Raw genomic sequence first — 26278 nt, forward strand, 5'->3', positions numbered from 1 at the left:
CAAGGCTAGTGCGCCATCATTAGTTTCAAAGCATCACCAGCTTAAGCTGCGACGTAACCGACGTCAGCTCACATTTCATATGTAGCTAAGCCTCATCTCTAACAAACTCAAACTGCAACCTGGCTTTTTGACTCCTTAGTCTACAAGTTTGAGTTTGCAACTTTTGAATCTACAAACGAAGAAAATGCCATAGGAACCATAGGGACTAGGAATTCTTATAAACCAACCACTACATCTTCAAGACTTGTCCGTGCGTATTGCCCTCCAGTTATAGGTGCGCCCCTATGCTAAGATAATGCAGTTTGGCATTGGTTTCTTTTCACGAACTGACACCTATCTACTCAACAGCAGTGCATCACCTCCAAAAAAAAACTTCCTTTTCCTAACAGCAACACCGTAATTATGGATATGCGAAACAACCTCTTCGGTAGAGGGCCTCGTGGCGGCGGTGGAGGTCTACCTGGACGACCGGGTCCTGAACAAGGTAGTTACAATCAAGTTCCCCAGAGCCGACCGCCGAGAGATTATAATGGCCCTCCCGAATATGACCCAAGAGGTGCTCCGTCGCCGGGATACGGTGGAAACAATATGGCGCCCCAACAAAGGAATACACGGCCCAACGCTCCTCAGGGTCGTCCCGTCCAGCTTAGATTAGCGAAATTAGATAAGGGCGATATATCTCAGCAATATATATTTGGCAACCTCGTTGCCGTCTCGCCTCAGGATTTCCCTCCCGACCAATACGGCAAAGACCTGCATATCCTACTGAATGGAAACTTCGTCGTGACCGCTCGTCCGACCGAGTATATCGCACCAGGATGCATTAGCTTGTCCGACCCCCAACGAACGTGGTGCGGTATTAGTATGACGGACACAATTATTGCTGAAAGATATGACCATAAGGTACCTCTGTCGGCTTTGGACGTCGAGGTTGGATTTGCGTCTCAGAGGAAGATAACAGATGTCCCATATGACCAGGATGAGCTTGCAGACTATTTCGTCAAAATGTTTCAAGGCCAAATCTTTGCCCCTGGCCAACGATTATTGATGGACTACAAGGGAATACCGTTAATGTTTGTGGTTAAAACGGTTCAGCTTCTCGACCTACTTGGAAACGAAAAGGGCAACGCTTCAGATTCGTCTTCGAGGCCCGATATCAGGGGTCTACTGGTGGCTGGCCAGGGTCAAACCGAGATCAATTTTTTCAAAGATGCTAAAAATCCCATCAAGCTCAAAGGCTCGACAAAACGACCCGCCACAAATGCTATTCTAAGGCCGGATTTCAAGTTTGCCGATATGGGTATTGGAGGTCTAGACGAGGAGTTCAGTACGATTTTTAGACGTGCTTTTGCTTCTCGAGTTTTTCCTCCGGGTTTAGTCGAGCAGATGGGCATTTCTCACGTAAAGGGTGTTCTGCTCTATGGCCCGCCGGGAACGGGTAAAACGTTGATCGCAAGACAGATCGGCAAGATGTTAAATGCCCGCGAACCTAAAATCATCAACGGTCCGGAAATCCTTAATAAATACGTCGGCCAATCCGAGGAAAATGTGCGAAAGATGTTCGCGGATGCAGAGAAGGAGTACAAGGAGAAAGGAGAAGAGAGCGGTTTACATATCATTATCTTCGACGAACTCGACGCTGTTTGCAAGCAGAGAGGTAGCGGGACTGGAGGGACTGGCGTTGGCGACAGCGTAGTCAACCAGCTTCTTTCTAAGCTTGACGGTGTTGATCAACTCAATAACATTTTGCTTATTGGTATGACTAACCGGAAGGACATGATTGATGATGCGCTATTGCGACCGGGACGTCTTGAAGTGCACGTGGAGATTTCGTTACCCGATGAACATGGCCGGATACAAATCCTTAACGTAAGTCGCATCTGAAATTACTATCTCCCCTCGATTTACCTCAGAGGAAATGGCCTCAGCCAGCTCTCCGAGTACTGATCCTTTCGGGACACCCCAACCGACATTACATCTCGGGAGAATAGTTACTAACTCGCTACAGATCCACACTTCCAAGATCAGGGCTATCAACAAACTAGCCGATGATGTTAGCTTAGAGGAGCTTGCTCACCTAACCAAGAATTATTCGGGTGCGGAGATTTCCGGTCTAGTGAAAGCTGCTTTATCCTATGCCTTTACTAGGCATACGAAACTCGGAGATGTCACTGGCGTCCAGGGCAATCCCCAGGATGTGATGCTGACACGGGCCGATTTCATGAGAGCATTAGAAGATGTCAAGCCGGCCTTTGGAGTTTCCGAGGAAGAACTTAGTGGTGCTGCCCCGTACGGCGTTATTGACTATAGTCCACACATCCAATCAATACTTTCCACAGGCCTCAGCTTTGTCCAAGCGGTTCGGACCTCCGAGAAGTCTCCTCTGTTCTCTGTCTTGGTCCACGGTCCTCACGGTGCCGGAAAGACAGCCTTAGCCGCAGAGATTGGACTGAAGTCAGAATTCCCATTTGTCAAACTTATCAAGCCGATTGATGTCGGGACAAATGAAGGAGCTAAACTCGAATATCTGCGTCGTGCCTTTTCTGATGCGTATAAATCAACTCTCTCTATCGTCATTCTAGACAGCGTCGAGAAAATCATCGACTGGAACCCCATTGGACCGAGGTTCTCTAATGCCGTTGTGCAGTATCTAGGTGCTGTACTAGAAACCCGTCCGCCTAAGGTATGTCGTTTCTAAATGTGGTTGATTTTCTAGTATGCTTACAGCTTGTGCAGAATCGTAGACTCCTCATCATAGCCACGACGAGCCAACGATCCATGTTAGATCAACATGGGGTGTTCGCGTGGGACAGAGAGATTGCCGTACCTGCTGTCAAGGACCATCGTGAGCTTCAGGCTCTCCTGGCCGCCTCGGGCAAATTTGATGGGCCAGCCGACATCAACGAGGCTCTGAACGAACTACAGACTCTGACAGGGGGTCAAGAAGTTGGCATAGGTGTCAAGGCGGTATTTTCGGCGCTAGAGACGGCCTCGGTGAGAGACCCACTGCCTACGAGCCTAGCGGAGGACATCAGCGCTATTATGGCAGCAAGGAATCCGCAAGGGTATTAATGGCAGCGCCCGTAGCGGGGTGCTAGGTTCAACGAGTTACTATGTCACGCTAGAATACCTATAGAGGACCTAGAATAGAGACGATCGACAATGATATTGGTGTCACAATGCTTAGAAGGGGGTGTTGACTCTCGTTATATTAGTGCATATCAGTGCTACAATATACCTAACGATGTACCTAACGGATCTATCCGCGCGGTCCGAGCCGATGCCTCATGTTACACACCCGGAGTAGGACGTGCAGTTCTTGCACATTCTCGAATGTCATTGATAAGGTACCCAATTAACCTAGGTTAGTCTAATCCTACCTAATTTATAAATCATAGAATAATCCAACATATGTAATAACCCCCTTAAAACCCGGACAATCATGGCATCTTTGTCAGAATTACCTCTTCGTGCGTATACTTCTTCACCGCGCCGTCGTCTTCATCGCCGGACGCGCCGAATCTCTCCTTCAAACCTTCTACCGCCTTCTCACCTAGTGCCTTCATGCTGCCCGCTCCTAGCATCTCCAAAACGCTAATATGGAAGCCGAAAGTCGATTTCCACCAACTCCTCATCTCCACTGCCACGAGGCTATCGAATTCCATTTCCTGCAGAGTCCTGTCGATGTTAATCTCGGTATCGCTTTCTACGGGCTTCATAAGTAGACTAAGTAGCTGCTTCGAAATCTGAATCGCGACGAAGATAACCGCATCTGGCGTGGAAAGAACCGCTGGGTTGCCGACGGCTGATGATATGAATGACAGTAGCTCGCTTGATGTCGCGGCGGAGATCGACGACGAAGAGCCGGAACTGCTGTTTAGATATACGCCCACGCGGCGGTCGCCTTTCCAAGGCACACGGTTGGATACATCAGTAAGAGATGTAGTGCTACGCATACCTATGAGCAGCTCGCTACGACTGACAAACGGCTTGGAGCGTACACTTTTGGCATCTTGAATGGCTGGGCGTGGGGCGACGATAACAGCGGTAAGGGCGTCAAGCATCTCGGCAATGCGAATGCCGAAGATGCCCTGCGATAGGAGGCGCTCACGAACCACGGGGTTGTCGGCTACATAGCCATGGTCAAGCATAACACCGATGTCGACAGCAGAGGCATTGAGACCGAGGCTATGACGGTACTGAACGAAGCTATCGAGGAACGTATTGGCGCCGGAATAATTGGCTTGACCTCTCTGGCCTACGATCCCTGAAATATAACTGAAGAGGACGAACAAGTCGAGATTGAGCCCGCGCCCGACAGTTGCGTTATGTAGATTCCACGTCCCTAATACCTTAGGGTCCGCGCATTGTATCCAGTCGTCGTACGTCATATTAATGAAGCTCTGGTCCCGTAAGACCATAGAGACGTTCAATATTCCTTTGAGAGTGATGCCGCCAACTGTCACGGCGCGCTCTACATCGAAGAGCGAAGCGACACTGCCCCTCACAGCAGTAGCCTTACACCCCTGGCTTTTCAGTTCCCCAAAGAAGGCTTGATCCTCTGCGGTCTCGCCAGCGCGACGTGAGAGGAATATCAGATGGCGAGCGCCGTGCTCAACCATCCAATTAGAGACGGCACGGCCAAGACCACCTAAGCCACCGACAAGCAGGTAAGAGGCGTCGCTTTGGAATTGGATGTTCCGGGTAGGCTGCCGTTTAGTCAAAGCCTTAGCTTCCGGACAGTCTAAGGTAATTGTGATCTTTCCGATGTGCTGGCCCTTTTGCATGTAACGGAAGCAATCTTCGATGGCGTCGGCCGTGAACATCTTGACGGGACTGATAGGTTTAATATGGCCTTGTTCGTAATACTTGGCGATTCTTTTGAGTAGGCTGGTATATCATCAGCATCCTAACTTAGCAATATTCTAATATAGTTAGGTGAGTTACCTGTTACCAAGATCTCTTCTCACATCCATTATATGACCTAAGTCTATGCCGTGATAGCTTCTATTCAGCTCGAAAATGTTTAACGCCAGTTTCCCGTTGCCGATGAGATCTCGCTTCCCTATTTCGATCATCTTTCCAAATTCCGCCACGCATTCCCAGGACGCATGAAGAAGTTCTCCCGATAATGAGTTAAGAACCATGTCTACTCCGCGGCCGTTTGTTGCTGCCATGATATCCCCTAAGAACGGTTTATCGCGGGAATTGAATATGCGGCTTCTTGGGATCATGAAGGTGGATATCAAATACTGTACTTTCTCTTCGTTGCCCACGGTACAGTAAATATCTGCACCGATCATCTTGGCCACCTGAATAGCTGCGAGTCCGACACCACCGCAAGCCGAGTGGATCAGTAGCGTCTGCTTCTCCTGTAGTTGGCCGACGTCGAGAAGTCCGTATATGACGGTGGCAAAGACGCAGGGCATGGTTGCAGCATCATCGAAGCTGAGGGAGTCGGGGATCTTGGCACATACCTTCTGCGGTAGGACCGGTTGGGTTGAGAAGCAACCTTCTCCAAACAAGAACACCCTGTCTCCCGGACGAAGATCCTTTACGTCTGGTCCGACTTTGCGGATGACACCGCATGCTTCAATACCGAGCGTTGTCTTGACTCTATTCTCCACGATGCCCATGGCCACTAGGACATCCTGCGTCACATTAGTATTTTCTTTTCTTTCCTATTATCATATGGTAGCAGTATACATACCTTGAAGTTCATCCCGAAGGCTTTAGTCTCAATTAAAATTTCGTCCTCGACTAACGGTTTCACTGGCATCGCGGTCCACGCCAAGGTATTCAGCCGCCCGTATTTGCCGATTCTAAGGTCGTATCCTACTTCGGACGCATCATCCAGCTGTGGTTCGCGCAATTCGTCGTTAACCGTGATAGGATATATCCTGGGTATGTGTACAACCCCGTCAAGAATGGCATACTCATACTCGGGATGTAGATTTTCTTCCCGTTGTCGATTATGGAATTTCTGGAATACTTTCAACGCCGCGGACAAATTGGCGGTGTTGACCTGATCCATCTCGCATGTGGCGAGGTCGGCACTCAGCTCTCCACGGATTGTCCTCATAGCGCCGATGATTTGTGCCCAACGAGGGTCCTGAACTCTGACCTGACAGGCCCGAGTAAGCCAGAGGAGGCCTGCACCGGACTCCGATACCTCAGAAATAAACTTGCGGAAGACGGCGAAGCCATCCCGACCAATATTTTCAAATATAGGCATATTAAGATCGACCACGGCGAGCATATCCTTATCTGCGGGAAGGCCTGGATCACCCCAATGGTGCAATCCAACTATATAACCCTCCGATTCTAATTTTTTTTTAACTTGTACGGCAATAGTTGAAGTATCATCGCCGTAAATGACAGTTGCTGCACGGCGTCGTTGAATCTCGATTGCTGGTTTAGCTGTCATGATGGCATCGAATTGTGCGGGTCGAGGGCAATCGAGAGCTACATGTTCCAAGCCAGCGAACCCAGCCTGACGCAAATACTCATCCCACCTCTCAGGGGAGACATAAGGTTCATCTACTCGATTATCGTCTTCACCTAGCCACCATCCTGGGAAGACACCCATGACAAAGTTGATGGCTTTACTGTCGGAGCACAATTCTTCCATATATAAACGACCCTCTGGATGGAGAAGTTTGCGTACGTTGCTTAGTGAATCTTTAAGACTGGGAGTAGCGTGCAAAATATTTGCGGCAATGATGAGGTCGTAGGAACCTCCTTCGAACCCCTGGGCGAGTGGGTCCCTGGTGATATCTAGCACCTGGAAGTTCAAGTTGGGGTACTCCTCGAAGCGCGTTTTGGCAGAGCTAAAGAACGCAGATGAGATATCGGTGTAGGTATACTCAGAATACATAAGAGAACCGTTCTCTGAGTTTATGAGGTTCTTGAGCATAGTGTTTGTAAGACCACCTGTACCGGCCCCAACTTCGAGAATACGAAGGTTTGGTTTCGCGTGGCCTAGGGTCTGGAACAATTCTTTACGGTTGCAGAGGTCGAGATAAGTGTAAATATTCGCTAGGGTGCTATCCTCCATTAGAACCGCGATCGGATCGACCTCGCCCTTAAATATGGGAACTATGCTATCGAGAATTTTGGTGAACGCAACCACTAGGGGGTTCATCGTAGTTAGAGATAAGATGTTGGCAAGAACTTCAAATGAGCTCTCAGATTTGGGTCCAGGTTGCTTCTCTAGCCATGTTTTAAACTTAAGGAGATGGGGGATATCTGTTCGAAGGCCTCGAAGACGAAGAAGCGCCTCGCGGACACAGATCCGATGCAGTTCTTCGCATATAGGCATATACTGCTCCTGTTCTTTGTGCGGGATGATCAATGATGTAGCGTTGACAAAGTCGATATCCGGTCGCCAGAACATCTTGGCGCCAGCATGGGGATCGGGGCTATCGGTCGCGGCATCGCCTTCAATAGGACTTAACTTGGCACCTTTCATCTTGAGCGCCATTTTCCCTTCGACGCCGAATCCCTCGCCCCCGCCGCACAGGACACCACGCCGAGTCTGAATTGCTCTTATAGCAATATCGATCTCCGAGTCGCATTTATAGGTCTCCATATATTCTATAAATGTCGGAACATTCATCCTATCCAGCTTGTGTGTTAGGCCGTTGGTTGCAGCAACACTGAATAGTTGGAGGAAAAAATCGACCTTGGTAGGGTGTACACAATAGATGTTATCATCAGCATCAACTGTGTGTATCGCCCTCCCCTTAGAGAGGTGTTGCGTTGTTGAGCATGATAAATCAGATAAGCCTTGGAAATCCTTCCCGTAGTTTGCCCCGACATTTCTAAGGGCTTGATACCACTTCGCAGGCTCGACCAGACGAGGAAGCTTAGATGCGTCCTCTGCTCTGTCACTTAATGGCGGGCTAGTTAGGGCAGAAAATTGGCCGGAGCAATGCTTCGTCCACGATGTCCCATTGTAGGAACTGACGATAAAATCCCACCATGCGCTGTCTAGAGTATCTGTAAGAGGTGCTCGACGTACACTGGTAATGATCTCGGTTGATTTGGACTCCGTCAAGACCATGGCCGCATCAATGACGACCTGGCGTAAAGCAAACCCTGTATACAGACCCTCGCATAATTGACGAGCCGCTTCACCTGCCATACCTACGTATCCTGCGCATGGAAAGATGGCATCCCCTTTGATATTGTGGTCCTGTATCCATGGAATATGAGCAAGCGATAGGACGTTCCGGAATACAGGCTCGCCGTCTGTGCTTTCCGTAACACGGATGCCTAATAGTTCATGCTTGGGGAACTTGCGGAACCGCCATTCCTTAGCGATACGGTTCTCCAACATAAAGGAGTCGCTGTGTTGCCAAGGGTAGGTGGGCAAATCCGGGACAACGCGAGCAGTACCGTCTGGATTGGTTAGGCGGTTGAGATTTATCTGCAGATTTTGAATCCAAAGCTGGCCGACGGCCGAAAGGAACGTCTCGCTTCCATTTTTACCACGGACGAGACATGACGCGTACGGATAATTGACAGACGACTTTGCAAGAATTTGACGGAGTGGTCCACCCAATGCTGAATGAGGCCCGATTTCTAAGAACATAAGGCTCGCCTTGCTATTAGCATTGAGATAACTGACTAAATTGGCGACTCCGGTGTTGAAAAGTACGGGAGACTCGAGATTCGATTGCCAATATCTAGAATCTGTGTTATCGGTATCGAGGAGCTTCTTTCCTGTTACGGTAGAGAAAAATAAAGGTTTGTGCTCGATGTTCTTAGAAACTACGTATTTCAATTTACTTCCAACGTGGTGAGAGACTAGACTATTGTACGTCTCGCCAACCTCCCTCATATGATGAGAGTGGTACGCCTTTTCAACCTTCAGAGCGCGAGCGAACGTGTCGGGCTTCTCTGAACGTATCGCCTGCAAAACGGCATCTACTGCTTCTTTATCACCAGATATGGTGACGCTTGAAGGCGAGTTCTCACAAGCGATAATGACGCCTGGCACTAGGAACAGTGCTGTCTCTTCTCGGCCTAGGCCAACAGCGGCCATAGCCCCTGGCCTTTTCACCATGTCGGATACGACACCACGATCGTACGCGGTAATGATAGCTTCTTCAGCAGTAATTCTCTTAGCAGCATACGCGGCTGCTATCTCGCCGGACGAGTGACCAACCACCCCAAATGGTTTGACGCCAAGCTCGGACAACGTGTCGACTAGGGCAATTTGTATCGCAGTACATAGGGGCTGAGAGAGATAAGCTTTGTCCAGCTTACTCGTCTCAGCTGGCTTAGTCAATTCATCGATTAGGGACCAAACAGGGGGATCGGGGAGGTTCTTAAGGATACTCTCCATGTAGTGAACCGACTTCTTGAAAGCAGCATTCGATTGGAGAAGCTCGAGACCCATCTGAGGCCACTGTGCGCTCTGGCCAGTAAAGACCATAATGAGGTTAGGAGGTGATTGGGGTGCCTTGCTAAAAGACGCCGTACTGGCTATGATGCCTTTGTCTACAACCGCATACGTTCGGTGCGGTAAGTGTGTACGCCTTACACCAAGAGTATAAGCCACATCGTTTGCCGCCTCGGGGAACTCTTCGATATATTTCTGATTGCGTACAACCTGCCGTCTTAAAGAGTCCGAAGTGTTGGCAGAAAACAACAGCAATTGACTCTTTACAGGTGACAATCTCTGGTTCAATGTTTGAGTATTCCCGAAGTACATTCTTGCCGATTCGATGACAACGTGTGCGTTGGCGCCACCGATGCCAAAGGAATTGACCGAAGCACGCTCGTATCTATCTTCTGGCCAGGGGGTAGGCTCAACAGGAACCGTGAGCTTCTTTTCCTCAAATGGAATTTTGGGGTTGGGCTTGCTGAACTTGATGTTAGGAGGGATGATTCGGTTCTCTAGTGCTAAAATTGCCTTGATAAGCGACGTTATTCCAGATGCTCCTTCTGAATGACCGACGTTTGGCTTCACGGAGCCAATGTATACCCCTGTATCGCCGAAAACATTAGCGACGGCGGCGACTTCGATTGGGTCGCCGGCAGCGGTTCCGGTACCATGGCACTCAACGTAAGCGGTTTTTGCGATGTCTGAAATCCCTGCCACGTGATAGGCTCTACGAATCATCGCCTCGTGGCATTGGGAGCTTGGAACGCTGATACCGAGTGTCTTACCATCAGCATTGTTAGACGTGCCTCTAATCACGGCACGAATAGGGTTGCCGTCACGTATTGCATGGTCAAGCCTCTTGATGTAGACCATGTTGACAGCTTCTCCACGTGCATATCCGTCGGCATCGGCATCAAATGTTCTGCTTGAACCATTCGGAGATAAAACTCCTTGCTCGGACATACAGACAGTGAGTCCCGGAGCTATGATTAGATTGGTACCAGCTACGATGGCGGAGTTGCATTCGCCGTAGCGAATCGACATACACGCCTCATGAAGGCCGATCAAAGCTGAAGAGCAACCCGTGCGGATGACCATGCTAGGTCCTTTGAAGTCATATTCGTACGAGATTCTGTTGGAAAGCACAAAGTCGCCATAACCAGTAATCTTATAGGTGCCATATAGCTGGGGATCTTTAACGAATAATTCCAGCCAGTCCTCACCGAACGATCCAATGAAAGTCCCAATACTCTTGCCGCGGTAGTTGATTTCTCCGGCGCTTTCGAGGCACTCCTTAGTAAGCTCTAACAAGAGCCGTTGCTGTGGATCTGCCCGTTCTACCTCGATCTTAGGCATGCTGAAGAAGCTCGTATCGAGCGCACCGATATCGACAGATTCGTCAAGAAAGTATCCGTATCGAGTAGCGATATGGCCGGGTTTGCGAGACTTGGAGTAAAAGCTAGAAGAATTGTATCTCGACTCAGGGACAAGACCCCGTGCATCCTGTTTCTTTACCAGGAAGTCCCAGAACTCACTTGGAGTGGAAATACCTCCTGGAAGGCGAAGAGCCATACCGCAGATCACGATTGGTACTCCATTATCGGTTGGCCCATGATAATCCGCGCGGGACGAGTCTGATGTCTTTGAACCACAGTTAATTGAGAACTAAATGGTCACTTGGATAGAGTTGTATCTTACTGGGGAAGTAGACCCGGACGGTTTAACATATGGAGCCATGGTATGATGTCTTGAATGTATTAGCCTGGATGAGGGTTAAGTTGAGGAAAATACGCCCTCAGCCGATATGGGTATTGTGCCCAAGTCCTAGAGAATAGCTTTTTAAATTACTGGTTTCCTTTGATGACTTTCTCTGGATTCTGTTTTCTAAATTTCCGAGCGAGGTTTCGATACTTAACTACAGACTCGACTATGCCCCTTATCTCTATGTATAATATATAGCTACTACGAGTAACTAATCCTAGTAACACTCGGTTTGATGCCTTAAACTAGAGCCAAGTCCCGTTGCCGTAGGCTCCCGATTGACGATCCTACAGACAAATCTAAATTAAGCTGCAGCCGTGTGTGTCAGCGGATGATACAGCAGGCTACACGATGAGCTCAAACCTATATCGCATCAGGTTAGTCTATCATTAGTACCTATAGAATCTATTCGACAAGATGACTTGAACACGTCTGCTCCATATCGGCAGGACTTACACAGAAATGGCTGTAGCACAAAGATCGGCCTACAAGTGATCGATTCCAATCATCAAGTAAAGTGAAGAAGCAGATTACGATCTATCAGGTCTTCTGTTCTCTATCATTCATGAAAAGCTACTTGTTAGCGTGAATATGTATAGAGAATTTTCTTTTGACTATGCAACCCCTTTCCTAGTAAACTGCATAGGATTATCTCTCTATATACCGATATATCCATTAAACACGGGACGGGGTGTAGGTAGTAAGTTGCCATAACCTCAATCCCGCATATCTACCTATTCCGGAACCGGAACTATCCCATGATATAACTCCTGCGACAATAGATTAGGGTGTACCTGGGTAGTCATTGTATAAATGCTGATGTTATCGCCGATGCTATGCACAATGGAGCTCCGGCTCCGCGATTGAAGGTTCACATACGATGTCCGGTCCAATTCCGCGTTAGGACCAGCTAATGAATATATGGTGCGTTGATACTTAAATGTTGAGTAACTGTTACACCCGTGGACGTCCCGCTTTGTGGCCTTCCACATACCTATCAACCTGTATAACCTACCTGCAGATATGTAACTGTCATAAGTCGTTCTTATCAGGAATGGCGGTTGTACGATCCCTAGACGCGAAAGGCTACTTAGGAATTACCCAGATTGGAGAATGGGGAAATTAATCGGTCGGTATGGTGATGTTCACTTCGGGAATGATTCATATCAAGAGGGAACGCCGGGCGCTTATATGCACAACATAGTGCATGTCATTTAGTAGACAAAACTTTCGTGCTCTGGTTACAAGCCGAACTTTTAAACGGCAGTTCTATCATATTACATTATAACCGAAGCTTTTTTAAGTACTCATAAAATTAATAGGTCTTTGTAGATATTAAATATGACATCATTGCTTACGAGTTAGTTATTCATTCTCTTCAGGCAGTTATCTTTCTGATCCTTTTTACTAGCATGTCGACTATTATGGCTTAACTATAGTTAATCAAACTCGATTCATACACTGCATACTGGGTTCGCCGTTAGCCGCTAAAGTCACAGGTTACGTGTTACTGGAAAGTGAGACAATACCTTAGGTAGGTAGCCTAGGTAGTTAATCTCATGTAAACCTATGGTACGTCATGACAAATGTGTGGGCACCGCGGCTTCATTACAAAAAGCAATTGAACTGTTATATAATTATAAAGGTAACTTCATTGTATTGTGTATTTAAGTTAATAAAAATATAAAAATTTGTTTATCACGCGTATTGATTTTTTTAGTATTATTCGAAGCTGTAAAAATGTGACAGTATACTAGGTTAGCTACTTTTTTGCTTCTCAAATTAAGCTTTATACTATTGAAGCTCGTTATTCAAACACCGGTCAGAAATATTAGAAACAAAATACTAGAAGGATATTAAGGATTATTTCGGTGAACTTTGGCGATATTTTGAGAGGTCAGAGCCGTTAAGGTGTAAGTGCAAGTTATTAGGTTAGAATTGAATCAATATTCGAAGTATCTATCTGACCACTTGCATCAGAGTCAACAGAATAATAACACAAGCACGGAGGAAGATAGTACCTACCTGGTGTTAGGTATCTCAGGGGTAAATAGGACTGCACAGAGCTCATGATACATCGTCTAAATCAGCTATAGCATTCCCAAAAGGGTCTTTAACCTTTCACCATTTAAGTAGTACCCGGGACGGGTGAGCCCATGAAGTTAGTGGGGGTTGGATATGCGGGTAAGCAGTTATGTTGTGTATCCTGCGACGAGAAACATGCAGTTGTGCCATTCTCGATATGTACCACTTCGCCTATTAACGATTCCTGATCTAACCTAGCATGTGATGAGCCTAAGGGAAAAAGAAATGCGCTCCATAAGTAATGACTATTCTCGTTTACTGAGCTGGTTCTTTCAGTAATTTGGCTCACCCTCGTCACTATCACGTCCATACTATCTTAACACAACGGTATGCGCGTGGGTTCCTAAGCACGGCCATACTAGCTTTACCATGCCTGAAACACAATTCTTCGGGTCTCAGGTCGGAGGGGGGACTGTTATAAACTACAGCTATACTGATATGCCGTGGAAACTAATGTTCTGGGACTTTTGGTATTTTCTCAAGTACGCCCGATATCTGCCCTGGGTTGTATGGCCTCTCTGGCCTTGCTATGGTGGAAAATTTGACGAGCTTTCATTCACATTCCCACATATGTGGTGTGTTTTTGTGCACATCATCCTTGCTATACTTCAAGTGACTTTCATTCTGGCGCTGCCATCGGTGTTTATACTTCCTGGATGGCTCTTCATATCCGGATTCATTACTTTCTTCGCCGTCAAACAGCTGATATGCAGAACTTTAAATGGAAGCACAATACAATACACATCCGAGCCAAGATACTCACCTAACTGGGAGAAATTTGAGCACGAGCAGTGGATTTTCTTAAACGGCATTTCCGTCGGGTATGGTGGTCAGCTTCATGTCATATAAAACTGTTGCTAACAGAAAGAAGAGAAGCCTGGCTCAAGGGAAACCTTAATCGTCTAGCACTCACCTTCGGGCGACCTGTTATAGGCATTCATAATCGCACAAGCGGAGTCATCTTCGATATACTAGAAGCTATAGTTCAACGCTGCTTCGGATATGCAACCACTGATATCCGTCTAGCTTATAAGATCCTCAAGGACAAGCTATATAATCCGCAGTATACAACAGTGGTCTTCATTTTACGTAAGTAGAGACTCTATACTTCTTACTAGTTATTCGAACATCGAAGACAGGCTTACATAAGTCCTCCCTTTGTTTGTCATTAATCACAATTTATTCGATACTATTCAACTATCACTGGGAGGTATTTGCTAACACTCGAGGGTTAGACTCGCAAGGCGGCATCGAAGGAGGGCTTGTTATAGACTGGCTTTTACAGGAGGTTCCGCAAGATCTTCTCGCCAAGCTTGAAGTTTACACCTTCGGCAATGCGGCAAATCATTTCAACAACCCTCATCGGCATAAGAAAAGCCAGGAAGCGCAAGTAAAGAATCCCCATATATTGAACAGGATATTTGAGCAGTTTCCTCATCTACCAGGCGACATTGACAAAGCAGCCAAAAATAATTTTGACAATGCACAACCTCATACACTCATTCCCAATGACCAGGGCTCAGGGGAACTCGAACCTCACGGTGCAGCCTTGGATCGAGCTATTGGACACATAGAACACTACGCCCATACTACCGACTTCGTTGCTCTTTGGGGTGTTCTGCATTTCATAACCAATACCCGAGCTTCATCGGAGATTCCTCGTTTTGTTGGCCGGCTCTTCGCACACGAATCTCTTGGGGGCCACTTACTAAACCAGCATTACCTTAACGACATGTTTCCATTGGCTAAAAATTCATTTGGAGAGTTTACGGGCTGTGCAGAAAGCAACGAATTTATGGATAGCGTCATCAACCCACCTGGGCAGGGAGAGGGTGATAACCTTTTCCAAGCTATCCGCGAAGGCCTCGGCCATAGCTTCGCGGCGCTAGATCGCATCGCCCCAGCCAAATCCGATGTTTCCGTACAAGGAAGATTGGCCGAGGAAGTAAGTGCCTTGGACGGACCAGTACGGGTTAGGGACCTCAGCCGTCTATGGCATTATAGGAATGGTCAAACCCCTGGTAGATTACGAAAAGTATGAAGGGGTTGGAAAGTGGTTTTGTTGGAGCGCGGGAGATGGGAAAGGCATGCTATTGATATTGGTATTATTTTTCATTTCAACTTGCCCCTTTTGATCGACGGCATGTGCGGACTTGCATTTTCTTTGACAGAATGACTTCCGCCATTTGATTTTAATATGCCCATCCAACATGAAAATTCGAAATTATTTTCGAGTGTCGGCACCGTTTCCGGGTAGCTTTAATCCATCTTCAACACTGACTAGTGAGTTCCATACTTCATTTATCTACGAGGAAATCAAAATCTTGTACGAAACTGTGATTCTATTTATTTATATCCAATGTGAATGTTAAGAGAACTGTTCCTTAAGAGAACCTGTACAAGACCTGCTGTATCATCCGAAAGTCGCCTTCGCCGACCCCCTATCTTTCACACCATCTCTTGTCGCTTTTCTCACATCCTTCGCTGGCCCGAATACGGCCACGAGCTTGTCTCTTGATACGGTGAGTTCGTATCCAAATACAAGTTTATGGTAGCTCTCCAATCGGCAAGGATCCGTATTTGTGAGTCTCTTGTTATATACGGAGTAGCAGGCATAGCGATGAGCTGCTTCCAGAGCGGAAAGCCAATATCGACGTGTTCTTCGTGCTTTTTTGCACTGGTGGGATTACATGCCGAGCGGGATCCCCCGAAACCTTTCGGGTGTGTCTCACACGCATATGACCTTGTGCACTCCCAAAACACCTGTTCTCTCCCAAAATATATAGTACGAGGAGCCATAAGCATTTCTTATAAAATCCATGCTCGTTGGATGAGAGGTTCATGCCCAAATGCAGCATGCTACGCCGTGTCTTCAAGCTCGACCCTGAACACTTCCCCGTTACCATATATGTCGATAGCCGTAGGGGCAACTAACGACGGATCGCGTGAATAGAAATAGCCTCCTTCGTCATCACCAGCGCCGAGAACGGAGATGCAAAACACTGACTTTCTATATACATCTTGCATTGTCCCGGCTTATCTGAGCCAATCTTTGGGCGAGTCTTGGTAAATGCATAGGCGGTCAATCCACAAGTATCGAACCCCCAAACGATATGCGATATTATTGCATCCCTAATCGTCTTTGGCAAGAAATCGACCGTATTGGACTTCTGTAGCCAAGCAGATGTAGGCTTCAAGAGTCGAAGCGTCTTATCTAATGGGTTGTCGCCCCAGCGGTAACTTGGGGTGGCGTGTGAAGACATATGAGAATCTTCACCTCCGCTTATTAATTGGAACCTAGCAGTATCCTGTGAATGTGAATCACGCGAGCAATTTACCTTGAATAATCGGGTCGGCCCGTAATTCTTCCTTTCTGGTTTAGGAGTGCATAAACTATGATCTTGAAAACGGATTTCCATCCATCTGGAGATCATAGACCATGTTTGAGGAGAACCTGCCGAGTCTGGAATATAGCATTTCAACTTGTCATCAAGAGGTTGCAAAGCTGCAAGATTTCATAAGTTAAATTCAACCGTTTATATGTAATAATACCTGGTATTTGTACGCACGAAACTCGTACTGATTAAGCTGCAATCCTTCAGTATCTGCAATATGTTTTTCCGCCGAACCTAGCGGAGAGTACTGTCGTGCATTTCCAAGTCCATATTTGCAAACATTGCGGAACATGATGCCAAAGGTTTCCGAGAATATTCTAAATAATACTTTCAAGGCTGTCTCGTGTTCTAGAAACCGAGAATAAGATTTCACGAGTGCAATTACTTCAAAATCAAGATACAAGTTTAAATAACAGAGAAAGGATAAAAACAAGATTGCAAATTAAATATTTGAGAAATGAAGTGGGTAAAACGCCTAGCTACTCTAGAATATACAAAGGCTACCTACGCAGTTAGCATCTCATCCTTACTAAAATATTCTATTATATGACTTTATACATACCATTGTAGTGTAATGTTAAGTTTATAAATCTTATAACGGGGTTTCAAGTACTAACGATTCTTCCATGAAATGTTTTTATCTTTTTTAAAAACGCTCACCTTACACGAATACTTTAATTATATCACAATGAGCACAATAATAGATGAAGCTAAAACGCTGAAACATGGACATCATTTGAACTGTATTATATTTTCTCGCCAACAATATCATCAATACTCCAGTCCCTGAAGAGATAAACATAAGTTTTTTATAACAACAGTCCGTGCAACAATACCTGCCATTGTCTAGCATAGTTTGATGAACTCCCTATTCCCGCTTCGTGACTTCGGTTCCGCCTACGACAACGGCGCGCAACTGGGAGCGGTCCAAGAAGAGCTCCTGATCAGCGCCAACCCTTGCTGCTTTTTCGGGGGTATGCGAGAACGCCATGAAGTCCTGAAAGGCCGTAGCATCCTGGAATGTCAGCTCGGCGACAACGTCGTAATCAAAGTCAGCTTGGGACCCCAGAAGCACTTGAGCCGGGCTAGAGGCATTCCGGGTTGTACCTTCGCCTTGGCCTTGAGTGCGTTGGATATAGTGCCGTCTGTGTGATAGCGGGAAATGCGGACCAGCTACCTCTTGTAGTATAGGCATATGAATATTTTCGAGGTGCTCTTTGAACTCCTCCGGGGAGACGCCGGCTTTGCGCGTGAAGAAGAATAGGATAGAGAATGTCATGGTAGTAGTAGTGTAGTATCGCGTGCTTGTATTGGAATCTGATACGTAGGTAATGTTGATAACTTTGGAATTTATTTCCAGAATGACGAGATGGAGGTCTCTTCAAGTTATACTTGGATATTCCAAGGAAAGCAATGACAATTAAACCATCGTAGCTAGAAGATCAACAGAATAAACTTTCCTATAATTGCTTATTCGATCCGGCGAACTAGGTGACACAATAGATAATGGGTAATCCTTCTTTGGATACTGACGTAGGCATGGGAGGATTAGGATTAGCATTATGTAGAGCCAGGTTGGGAAATATGTATCTTCTCTCATAAAACTGGAACAATTAGCACCTCGACGAACCAATCCTGATAACTTAGTATACAAGAGGAGATTACGAATGGTGCGGCAATTGTAAGTCTTTCGGACTTCCCCAGGTTTGTATTTGCAACATATGTCCATTTATGGTTTGCTTCTCTTCGGAGAACTCGTTGTGTGCCGCGGTGAATGAATGGCCCGTACGGATTACTCGCAAACAGAACAATTTCCGTACCTAGTTCGTTACGATTTGAAATCATCTCTAGGATACCTTCTACCATACCAAGTATCTTTTCGCATTTTCTCCTTAGGTGCAAGCATTTTATCATGATACCAAGCTGGATTATTATATCATTAAGTAATAATTAAGGAGTGTCCCTAAACCAAGCCGTGCCAGCCTAGCCCCTATCCATGCCCGACAGGAATGACCCTCAAAACCAAACGTGCCCGCTCCAATGCAGAAAACCTAAAAAAAGGGAGAGAATGTGGAAAGTTTTCTCAAACTATAAACCCGAGCTTCTGGAACAGCCAATGCAGTATCAGTAACTGAAGCATCATCCGATTAGTTCAGAACCAGCCAACGCTTAGGCCGTTAGGCGCGTTAGTGCCATCGACCACGAAGTCCTGTTTGATGACATTGATGTCGAACTGGCCGACAGCAACCGTCTCCCAGTGGAGGGTCTTACCAGCGGGGCAGGGGAAACTCTCGACCGCCGGGTTAGAAAAGCCGACCTTGTCGAAGTTGTAGAAGCCGGTGGCATCGTCGAAGCGCACGCGCGCTAGCTGGGTGTCACGCAGGTTGCCCGACGGTAGGTTAGCCAGGTCCGTAAAAGAGTTACGGAAGAGGTCAAGAGCCTTTTCGCCAAGCACGCTATCGCCGTTGCTGATGCGGCCGGCGTGGATGACTAGGGTGCAGGTCTTACCCGCAGCGGACTCCGGGATTGGGATATCATATAGGGTACTTGTCTCGGTGTTGCCGTTGCGTACCGTAGAAATTTGCACATCCTGGGTGTTTAGGTTGCTGGTGATGTCGTGGTTCTTGATGATGCTAGGTACGGCGAAGCCGGCCCAGGCGTGCTCCTCTCGTGCACTAACAGTATTGGTGCCGGTTGGGGCGGCGAGCGAGAGGGTAGCTGAAATGAGGCAAAGAGCGGCGGTGGCATACTTCATTTTGAAGGTTGTGGAACAGATAGCTATTAGTTGATATTAAGAATTGAAATAGTATAAATATAAGATATCTATGCTTGTGCTTGTGCTTGTGCTTTCTTATGTGATGATAATGTTCTTTCTTTTGGAAGACGAAATGCCTTCTTATATAGACATGTAATAAGAATTTCACCCTCAAAATCTCGCGATATCCACGACTTAGAACATTACAATGGTACTCTAGGTTAATTCTATTTTTAATCTAGGGTATGGCTAACTAGCGGTGGGCTTATGAGGAGCCCCAGCTGCTGACGCTAATGGAGGACCATTTCTATCACCTATTGGAGGCTTAACACCAACAGCTGAATTTAGTCTACAACTATCAGCTTTCGTAAACAAAGTTCTAAGGTGTTAAGAAAGGGGAAACGATTAGTACCGCCTCATACGAGCTTGAAAATGGCCGGATAGTAAACCATCCGGTACCGGGTGACTGGCAAAGCCTCGTTATTGAAGCATGACATACACCCATCTCGACCAGTGATAGTGAGTTGAGAAGTGGTAACAATAGCCTATGCCTTAATACCCAGCATTAAGGCTGGACTTGTTGTCAGCCATGTGTGCTCGCAAGCTTTCTCTCAGCCTCAACTCCGCTAGTATGGTAAGCCTCCAGGACTACGCCAAGCATGGCTAACACCAACGAAGGATCGGAAGATCTGTCATATGCTCTGTTGATATTTGTTGCATAGCCATTTTATCCGTAATAGCTCCTTGAGAGTTGGTATCATGATGACTATTGGCAGCGGGCTGACAATCCAACTCTCTTTCCATGTAATTAATTTCGTGTTGGTTATGGAAGAACTGTCAGCCAACATCACGAGGCATAAGAGCTGTCGAAGAATATACCTTTGAGTTGCTTAGTTCTTCCCAGCTGACACTACCAAGTAAAAATATTTGGAGTTTTACGTAAACGGGGTGAAGGGCGTGTCGTATTCTGGTATTGACCAATGAAGTTTTATCTGACATACATCGTAAATTGTCCTCTGAGCAGATGGTCGTAAGACTGATGTAAAAGGTTCGATAAGCATGAGTTATCATTATTCCGTCTGCTTGCAGTCCAGTGTATAACCGAAGAGTTTCGTTTTATTATTGTTGCGCTCATTTCCATGATACTTTGGAGGTTATAAGTGTCAAAGAAATTGCACCGTAGTATTTGAGGTCTTCGCCTATCGGGGATAAATATTTGGATTACACGGATTGAGCTGTTTTATTCATTAATAATATTTGTGTGAGTGTATAGATCAATACCATTATAGCTGGGCAGTGTTCCTAAGGCTGGAACGGTCGGCTCTTCTACCCGCTTGCTTCTTCTCCTAATTTCTGAAGTGCCGAGTCGTAAGCAGCTACCTTTCTCTCGAACGCATCTTCTTTCTCCTCAGTCACCCTAATGCGCTCTACCTTCTTGCTCCTTTGAACAACGGTCTCGCTAGCTACTTCGTTCCAAAACCACCTTGCCTCCGGATTAGTAAATAGTGTCCACGACTTGCCGGTCTTTCCAGCTCTGGCCGTACGGCCTACACGATGAATGTATGAAGCTATGCTGGACGGCATATCGTAGTTTATAACGTGATCTAGACTAGGAAGATCTATACCACGAGCAACTAGGTCAGAGGCGACGAGAATGCGCAACTTTCCAGCTAAGAACGACCGGATGGTGCGTCTCCGGGCTACGTATTGCGTCGTTGAAGTAAGAGTACCGACAAGAACGCCCAAGGCCGGCGAAAGAAGCGAAAGGAGACGTGAGAGACGTAGTGCTGTTTCGTTTGATTTGGTAAATATCAAGACACTCGGTGTGTTTGCGGCAGGGGGGGTGGAAGTCCTAAGTGATCTATCTAGATCGGAATCGGAGTCTGAATCGGAGTCCGAGTCGGACCCAGATGAAGAAGTTTCACTATACGAAACGTCGCCTCTAGACCTGCCACGGCTAATCGTCCCCAGTATGTAATTGCTCTGAAGTAGATCCAACAGGAAGAGAGGCTTGAGATTAGGGTCGCTTACTTTGAGTGCAACTTCTGCGAGCGTTTCGGGGAGCGCAAGGTCGGCTTGATTTATGGTAGCTTCTACCTCTTCGTTGTTACCCGAGCCCTCTAGTATGACCAACTTGGGCCAGCGAAGTTTTAGCCCTTCTAGACGATCAAGATCCCTTGTCATCGTGGCGCTGAGGATGACCTTCCGAACGCCTGATAGGCTGGATTGCTTGTGGTTTCGCGAGCCATTGCTCGAATGCAACCGCGGAATAACTACATCCAACCATTGTTGGAAGTTTTGACCGAGCAGTTTATCGGCTTCATCAACGACAAGCCAACGGACGAAGTCCAACGAAAAGCCGGGTGTGTGTTTGATATGTTCGACAAGCCTCCCTGGCGTGCATATAAGAATATCAACCTTGGATTTGTACGCGATTACGTGATCCGGTAACGTTTGGATCTTGTCTTCTTTCTTTTGAATCGCTGCTCTCTCTTCGTCTTCGGTATTGTAACCCTTGTCTATCTCATCATCAGAACCATATCCGCTCTCTGAAGCAAGTCTTCCTTTCCGTTTAGCGAATGCTTCCGGGTCATATTTCTCTTCCCTTTCGACAAGGGCGGCTTGTTCTTGGTCAACGGACTGGCTACCCATCGAGATACCAACACGCGCTCTCCTCTTCGTACCATTTAGAGCAAAGGCACCTACACACTCCTCGCATACTTGTTGAACTTGCTTCACAAGTTCCCGAGTCGGAAGAACAATCACAGCACGGAGCCTCGTCAGATGTCGATTGCCTTGGCTCAAGTCTCGTACTAGAGGTAGCACGTAAGCTAGAGTCTTTCCGGAACCGGTCGCAGCGGAAATCAAAACATCACCATGCATATTCTTGTCTTTATGGGGAAGAAGCAATGGTATCGCGGCGGTTTGTACGGCAAACGCTTGCTTATATCCATTTGCGGCTAACCTCTCGGCTACTTCGGAAGTAATCCCTAGGTTCGGAGAGAGTCCGAATTCTGTAAAGTATGCCGTAGCATGCGGAGATACACGAATTGGTTTCGCCAACCAGGACGGTAATGTCTCGTAGGCCGGTTTCGTAGCCTCAGGGACGACCGGCTTAGGCTGAGGTAGCGGTTGAAGACCATGGATTTCGGGTATTTCTGCATCCACGTCCATAGCATCATCGGCCGCCTCCGTTTTCTTTCTATCGCGGACATCTGGTGCATCTTGCATTGATATATCTTCACGCCTGTCCGCTACAGATTGCAGCTCGTGAGCTCGTATTGACTTCGCCGCCCTTTCTAAGACCACTTTGTGTCGTATTAGGGTTTCATCGTCAGCCTCAGCTTGAACCTCTGCATTTCCCTTCTTTTTCGCTTTCTTTTTAATTTTCTTTTCTTTCCGCCCCTGGTCCGTCAATTCGGGAATCTTTCCTGGAGTTGGTTGCTGGGCTGCTCCCCGTTCTAATGCGCCTAGCTCTAGAGCTGTCTCAATTTTGTCTGGCTCAGCCGGCTCCATCACGAGCTCATTATTAGCGGGCTCATCTGGGTCTTCCGCAGTAGCATGTAGCTCCTCGGGTTGTTTTAATTTTCTGATCTTCTTTTTTGACTCCTTAGCAACGTGAGTCTCGCCCATCAGCCTAGCTTTCTTATTGGGTGGCTCATTTTGATTAATATCATCTTGGAAGTGAACATGCTGAGAAGGTTGATGATAATCAGATTGGCTATTGACGGGTTTGGAGGGTGGAATGTATCTTGCATAAGCTGTCGGCTGCGACTTCACCACAGGGTTCGATGCTGTTTCAATAATGTGCAGTGGTTCCGGGCTCTTCTGAATAGACCCTTTTGGTGGTGGCACATATCGCGCGTACATTTTTGAAAACCTGCAAAGTGACGTGCTCCAAATGTGAGAGGATGAATTTTGAAATATGGAACCTACCTAGGTAAGTTATAATAATAAATCTGCCATCGCATAAAAAGTTGGCCGCCTTCCTGATTTAGTATCTTTAGCGATCTTGGTGCTTTTGGGGTGCTTTTTTTTTTCTTTGCATGAGACTATCGATAACTGTCTTATATGGGGCTTGTGGATCAAGAGTACGTATATGCATGCTAAAACGTGCTAAGGTTGGGACCTACAGATTTCAACCCCAGATTTCCAATTAGCCAATCCTAACTACCTCAACACTGGAACTATCAACTATACGGCAAAGCGTTTTATTGCTTGTCTATTGATATTTCTAATGACTTGGTTACAGCAGCACGATAATTCCCATACCGCGAAAGTTCTTGATAATTCTCGAATATGACACGAAATTATTTCCAACGATCCGCTCATCAGCCGCCACGATGCCGCACCGAACGTATAATATCGCTATGGTTAGCGATTTCTTCTTCCCCCAGCCGGGGGGCGTCGAGAGTCACATCTACCAGCTTGCCTCCAAGTTAATCGACCGAGGTCACAAGGTAATTGTGATAACTCATGCTTATGACGACCGGAAAGGAGTTCGCTACCTCACAAACGGCATCAAAGTCTTCCACGTCCCCTTCGCCGTCATTTACCGATCTGCCACCTTTCCCACCGTATTCTCCTTCTTTCCCCTATTCCGGAACATCATCCTTCGCGAAAAAATCCAGATTGTTCACGGCCATGCTAGCTTGAGTACCCTCTGCCAGGAGGCAATGCTACATGCTAGGACCATGGGACTGCGAACCGTCTTCACCGATCATTCGTTATTTGGCTTCGCTGATGCGGCAAGCATCTTGACTAATAAACTGCTCAAGTTCACACTCAGCGATGTCGACCACGTAATATGCGTCAGTAATACATGGTGCGTTTTCTAACCCTTCGCTCGGTCTTCGCTTCAACGCCTCCGCTAACATCTCTCAAAGCAAGGAAAACACAGTTCTTAGAGCAGCCCTAGATCCTCTCATGGTCTCCGTCATTCCTAACGCTCTCGTCTCCGAAAATTTCAAGCCTCTGCCCCGTCCAGAACTAAATAGCCTACCGTTTGTCCAACATCCTTTACCGGCGCACCCTCTCGGACCCAACGACACCCTCACTATCGTTGTCATCAGTCGTCTATTTTACAACAAGGGAACGGATCTCCTCATAGCGGCCATACCTCGAATTCTAGAGAATCATCCCAATACGCGCTTTATCATCGCCGGTTCGGGGCCAAAGGCTATCGAATTAGAGCAGATGATCGAACAGAACGTGCTGCAGGACAAGGTCGAGATGTTGGGGCCCGTGCGACACGAAAATGTACGAGACGTGATGGTGAGGGGTCACGTCTACCTACACCCCAGTCTAACAGAAGCTTTTGGGACTGTCATCGTCGAAGCCGCCAGCTGCGGTTTGTATGTTGTATGTACGGCCGTGGGAGGCATTCCCGAGGTACTTCCGTCACACATGACAGTATTCGCGAAGCCCGAGGAGGATGACCTAGTAGCTGCGACAGGGAGGGCTATTGCGGCTCTCCGTGCGAATAAAGTCCGCACGGAGAAGTTCCACGACCAGGTCAAAGCTATGTACTCGTGGACCAACGTAGCGAAGCGCACCGAACGCGTCTATCAAGGCATCTCGGGGGATGTCAGCGAGGCCGAATTTTACGGCTTCGACGTTAATCATGACCCACACTGGCATGCCACACGCGGCCGCAACTTTTCTCTGATTGACCGGCTCAAGCGCTACTATGGTTGCGGTGTCTGGGCTGGCAAGCTGTTCTGTCTGTGCGTTATCATCGACTACCTGATATTTGTGTTTTGCGAATGGTTCTGGCCCAGGGACCGGATCGATTTCGCGCGGGATTGGCCAAGAAAGAAATTTGAAGGCGATGACGATGATTAGACTCATGACGTGTAAAAGCCGTTCAGAGACGCATACATTCATGTAATCGAACGTAATGTTAACTAGACAGGTCAGGCGAAGATATTAACAGCGAATAGAGATACCCATTGCTTAGATGTTGATGTAGTTTATATTACTATTGCGCGACGACCCTACCTGGGTACCTCATAATTACGGACAGAGCAATGTCATCGGATAGCATAACTCTTCTACACCCAGCTCATCTATCGTTCAACTGCTCAAAAGCATTATCGTATAATCTCATCGTAGGACTGTTGGTACGACGGAGGGGTTGTATAAAGTGTTTTCATTATATCCGTGCCCTCAAATGCAACTCTCCAAAACCCAAGACCAATAATATCTACGTAGAGCAGCCCTTTTGATAAATACGACAGATCATTTAGGTATCCAGCAGACGAAACAAGGAAGCGAGTCTCCCCATCAATTTCAGCAATGCCCAAGACCAGATCATACCACCTCTCAACCCCGGGCCATCCCCCATCATCAGCTTCATTTTACTTCCCCTCGTATTTACAACGCACCAATAGTAACCCGCGAGGGCAAACTTCACCCTTCCCTGGCAGACTCTACCATCAGTTGGTGGACGTTAGTGAGTACATGAACAATACGTTAGGCAACTAAACACACTTATGACAGCTGACTTCAATATCGTGACGCTGCTGCTGTCCACTCATTCGCTTATTCTTAAATGACGACGTAATCAATGATGTGATTTGGATTCAATATATTGTACAGCCTAGGGTAACACAACTGCTATGTTGCGTTGTGGTAAGAAGCCATTGGTCGCGAGGAGCGAAACAGCAGGAGTCATAAAAGTAGACTCCGGGATCTGTGGTCGACTCGACTCGGCGTACCTTTACAGGAGGCTATTGCAACCTTACTACTTTCTACCTTCGGGCAATCGAGGCCACCACGTATCTTCAGATTATTTCGTGTGAGTACCGGAATAGGATACGTGGACAGTCTTACTCTAAAAGTGATACACATCTATATGCCACCGAGATTAATCCTGGTATATGATTC

At 47.0% G+C, this 26278-nt stretch overlaps 7 protein-coding genes across 7 annotated transcripts; 3 read left to right on the plus strand and 4 right to left on the minus strand.

Annotated features, from left to right (window-relative positions):
• Window positions 1-66: 66 nt before the first annotated feature.
• Window positions 67-3256, plus strand: F4813DRAFT_217594 (AAA-domain-containing protein). The gene is made up of 3 exons (XM_049239756.1): window positions 67-1869; window positions 2009-2683; window positions 2737-3256. The coding sequence occupies exons 1-3, from the start codon at window positions 403-405 to the stop codon at window positions 3070-3072; spliced, it is 2478 nt and encodes an 825-aa protein (XP_049096206.1). The 5' UTR covers window positions 67-402; the 3' UTR covers window positions 3073-3256.
• F4813DRAFT_217567 (polyketide synthase) lies at window positions 2705-11102 on the minus strand. The gene is made up of 3 exons (XM_049239755.1): window positions 5711-11102; window positions 4948-5651; window positions 2705-4890 (listed from the first exon to the last, which is right to left on the minus strand). The coding sequence occupies exons 1-3, from the start codon at window positions 10964-10966 to the stop codon at window positions 3441-3443; spliced, it is 7410 nt and encodes a 2469-aa protein (XP_049096207.1). The 5' UTR covers window positions 10967-11102; the 3' UTR covers window positions 2705-3440.
• A 2507-nt stretch (window positions 11103-13609) lies between these two features.
• F4813DRAFT_399168 (uncharacterized protein) lies at window positions 13610-15442 on the plus strand (the record flags this gene model as incomplete). Its single annotated transcript, XM_049248139.1, has 3 exons — window positions 13610-14061; window positions 14112-14329; window positions 14476-15442. The coding sequence occupies 3 exons, from the start codon at window positions 13610-13612 to the stop codon at window positions 15279-15281; spliced, it is 1476 nt and encodes a 491-aa protein (XP_049096208.1). The 3' UTR covers window positions 15282-15442.
• A 1925-nt stretch (window positions 15443-17367) lies between these two features.
• F4813DRAFT_371922 (EthD domain-containing protein) lies at window positions 17368-18293 on the minus strand. The gene has a single exon (XM_049244669.1). The coding sequence runs from the start codon at window positions 17912-17914 to the stop codon at window positions 17504-17506; it is 411 nt and encodes a 136-aa protein (XP_049096209.1). The 5' UTR covers window positions 17915-18293; the 3' UTR covers window positions 17368-17503.
• A 247-nt stretch (window positions 18294-18540) lies between these two features.
• F4813DRAFT_371924 (uncharacterized protein) lies at window positions 18541-19499 on the minus strand. The gene has a single exon (XM_049244670.1). It carries the CDS (start codon window positions 19388-19390, stop codon window positions 18788-18790), a length of 603 nt encoding a protein of 200 aa, XP_049096210.1. The 5' UTR covers window positions 19391-19499; the 3' UTR covers window positions 18541-18787.
• A 978-nt stretch (window positions 19500-20477) lies between these two features.
• Window positions 20478-23406, minus strand: F4813DRAFT_217652 (P-loop containing nucleoside triphosphate hydrolase protein). Its single transcript, XM_049239757.1, has one exon. It carries the CDS (start codon window positions 23258-23260, stop codon window positions 20717-20719), a length of 2544 nt encoding a protein of 847 aa, XP_049096211.1. The 5' UTR covers window positions 23261-23406; the 3' UTR covers window positions 20478-20716.
• Window positions 23407-23520: 114 nt separating this feature from the next.
• On the plus strand, window positions 23521-25479 carry F4813DRAFT_371929 (glycosyltransferase family 4 protein). Its single transcript, XM_049244671.1, has 2 exons — window positions 23521-24215; window positions 24277-25479. The coding sequence occupies exons 1-2, from the start codon at window positions 23734-23736 to the stop codon at window positions 25232-25234; spliced, it is 1440 nt and encodes a 479-aa protein (XP_049096212.1). The 5' UTR covers window positions 23521-23733; the 3' UTR covers window positions 25235-25479.
• The last annotated feature ends 799 nt before the right edge of the window (window positions 25480-26278 follow it).

Source organism: Daldinia decipiens, assembly GCF_022478715.1.
Source record: "Daldinia decipiens strain CBS 113046 unplaced genomic scaffold F4813scaffold_39, whole genome shotgun sequence".
In the NCBI taxonomy this organism is placed as follows: domain Eukaryota; kingdom Fungi; phylum Ascomycota; class Sordariomycetes; order Xylariales; family Hypoxylaceae; genus Daldinia; species Daldinia decipiens.

What these genes read in the sequence shown, in the direction of transcription:
- F4813DRAFT_217567 (XM_049239755.1), bottom strand. Translation starts at nt 10,966, where the DNA reads ATGGCTCTTCGCCTTCCAGGAGGTATTTCCACTCCAAGTGAGTTCTGG. An exon ending in CCTTCGGGATGAACTTCAAG is followed by an intron (nt 5,652 to 5,710) that starts GTATGTATACTG and finishes AATGTGACGCAG; the next exon opens with GATGTCCTAGTGGCCATGGG. An exon ending in AGAAGAGATCTTGGTAACAG is followed by an intron (nt 4,891 to 4,947) that starts GTAACTCACCTA and finishes ATGATATACCAG; the next exon opens with CCTACTCAAAAGAATCGCCA.
- F4813DRAFT_371922 (XM_049244669.1), bottom strand. Translation starts at nt 17,914, where the DNA reads ATGACATTCTCTATCCTATTCTTCTTCACGCGCAAAGCCGGCGTCTCC.
- F4813DRAFT_217594 (XM_049239756.1), top strand. Translation starts at nt 403, where the DNA reads ATGGATATGCGAAACAACCTCTTCGGTAGAGGGCCTCGTGGCGGCGGT. An exon ending in GCCGGATACAAATCCTTAAC is followed by an intron (nt 1,870 to 2,008) that starts GTAAGTCGCATC and finishes AACTCGCTACAG; the next exon opens with ATCCACACTTCCAAGATCAG. An exon ending in TAGAAACCCGTCCGCCTAAG is followed by an intron (nt 2,684 to 2,736) that starts GTATGTCGTTTC and finishes CAGCTTGTGCAG; the next exon opens with AATCGTAGACTCCTCATCAT.
- F4813DRAFT_371924 (XM_049244670.1), bottom strand. Translation starts at nt 19,390, where the DNA reads ATGAAGTATGCCACCGCCGCTCTTTGCCTCATTTCAGCTACCCTCTCG.
- F4813DRAFT_217652 (XM_049239757.1), bottom strand. Translation starts at nt 23,260, where the DNA reads ATGTACGCGCGATATGTGCCACCACCAAAAGGGTCTATTCAGAAGAGC.
- F4813DRAFT_371929 (XM_049244671.1), top strand. Translation starts at nt 23,734, where the DNA reads ATGCCGCACCGAACGTATAATATCGCTATGGTTAGCGATTTCTTCTTC. An exon ending in ATATGCGTCAGTAATACATG is followed by an intron (nt 24,216 to 24,276) that starts GTGCGTTTTCTA and finishes CATCTCTCAAAG; the next exon opens with CAAGGAAAACACAGTTCTTA.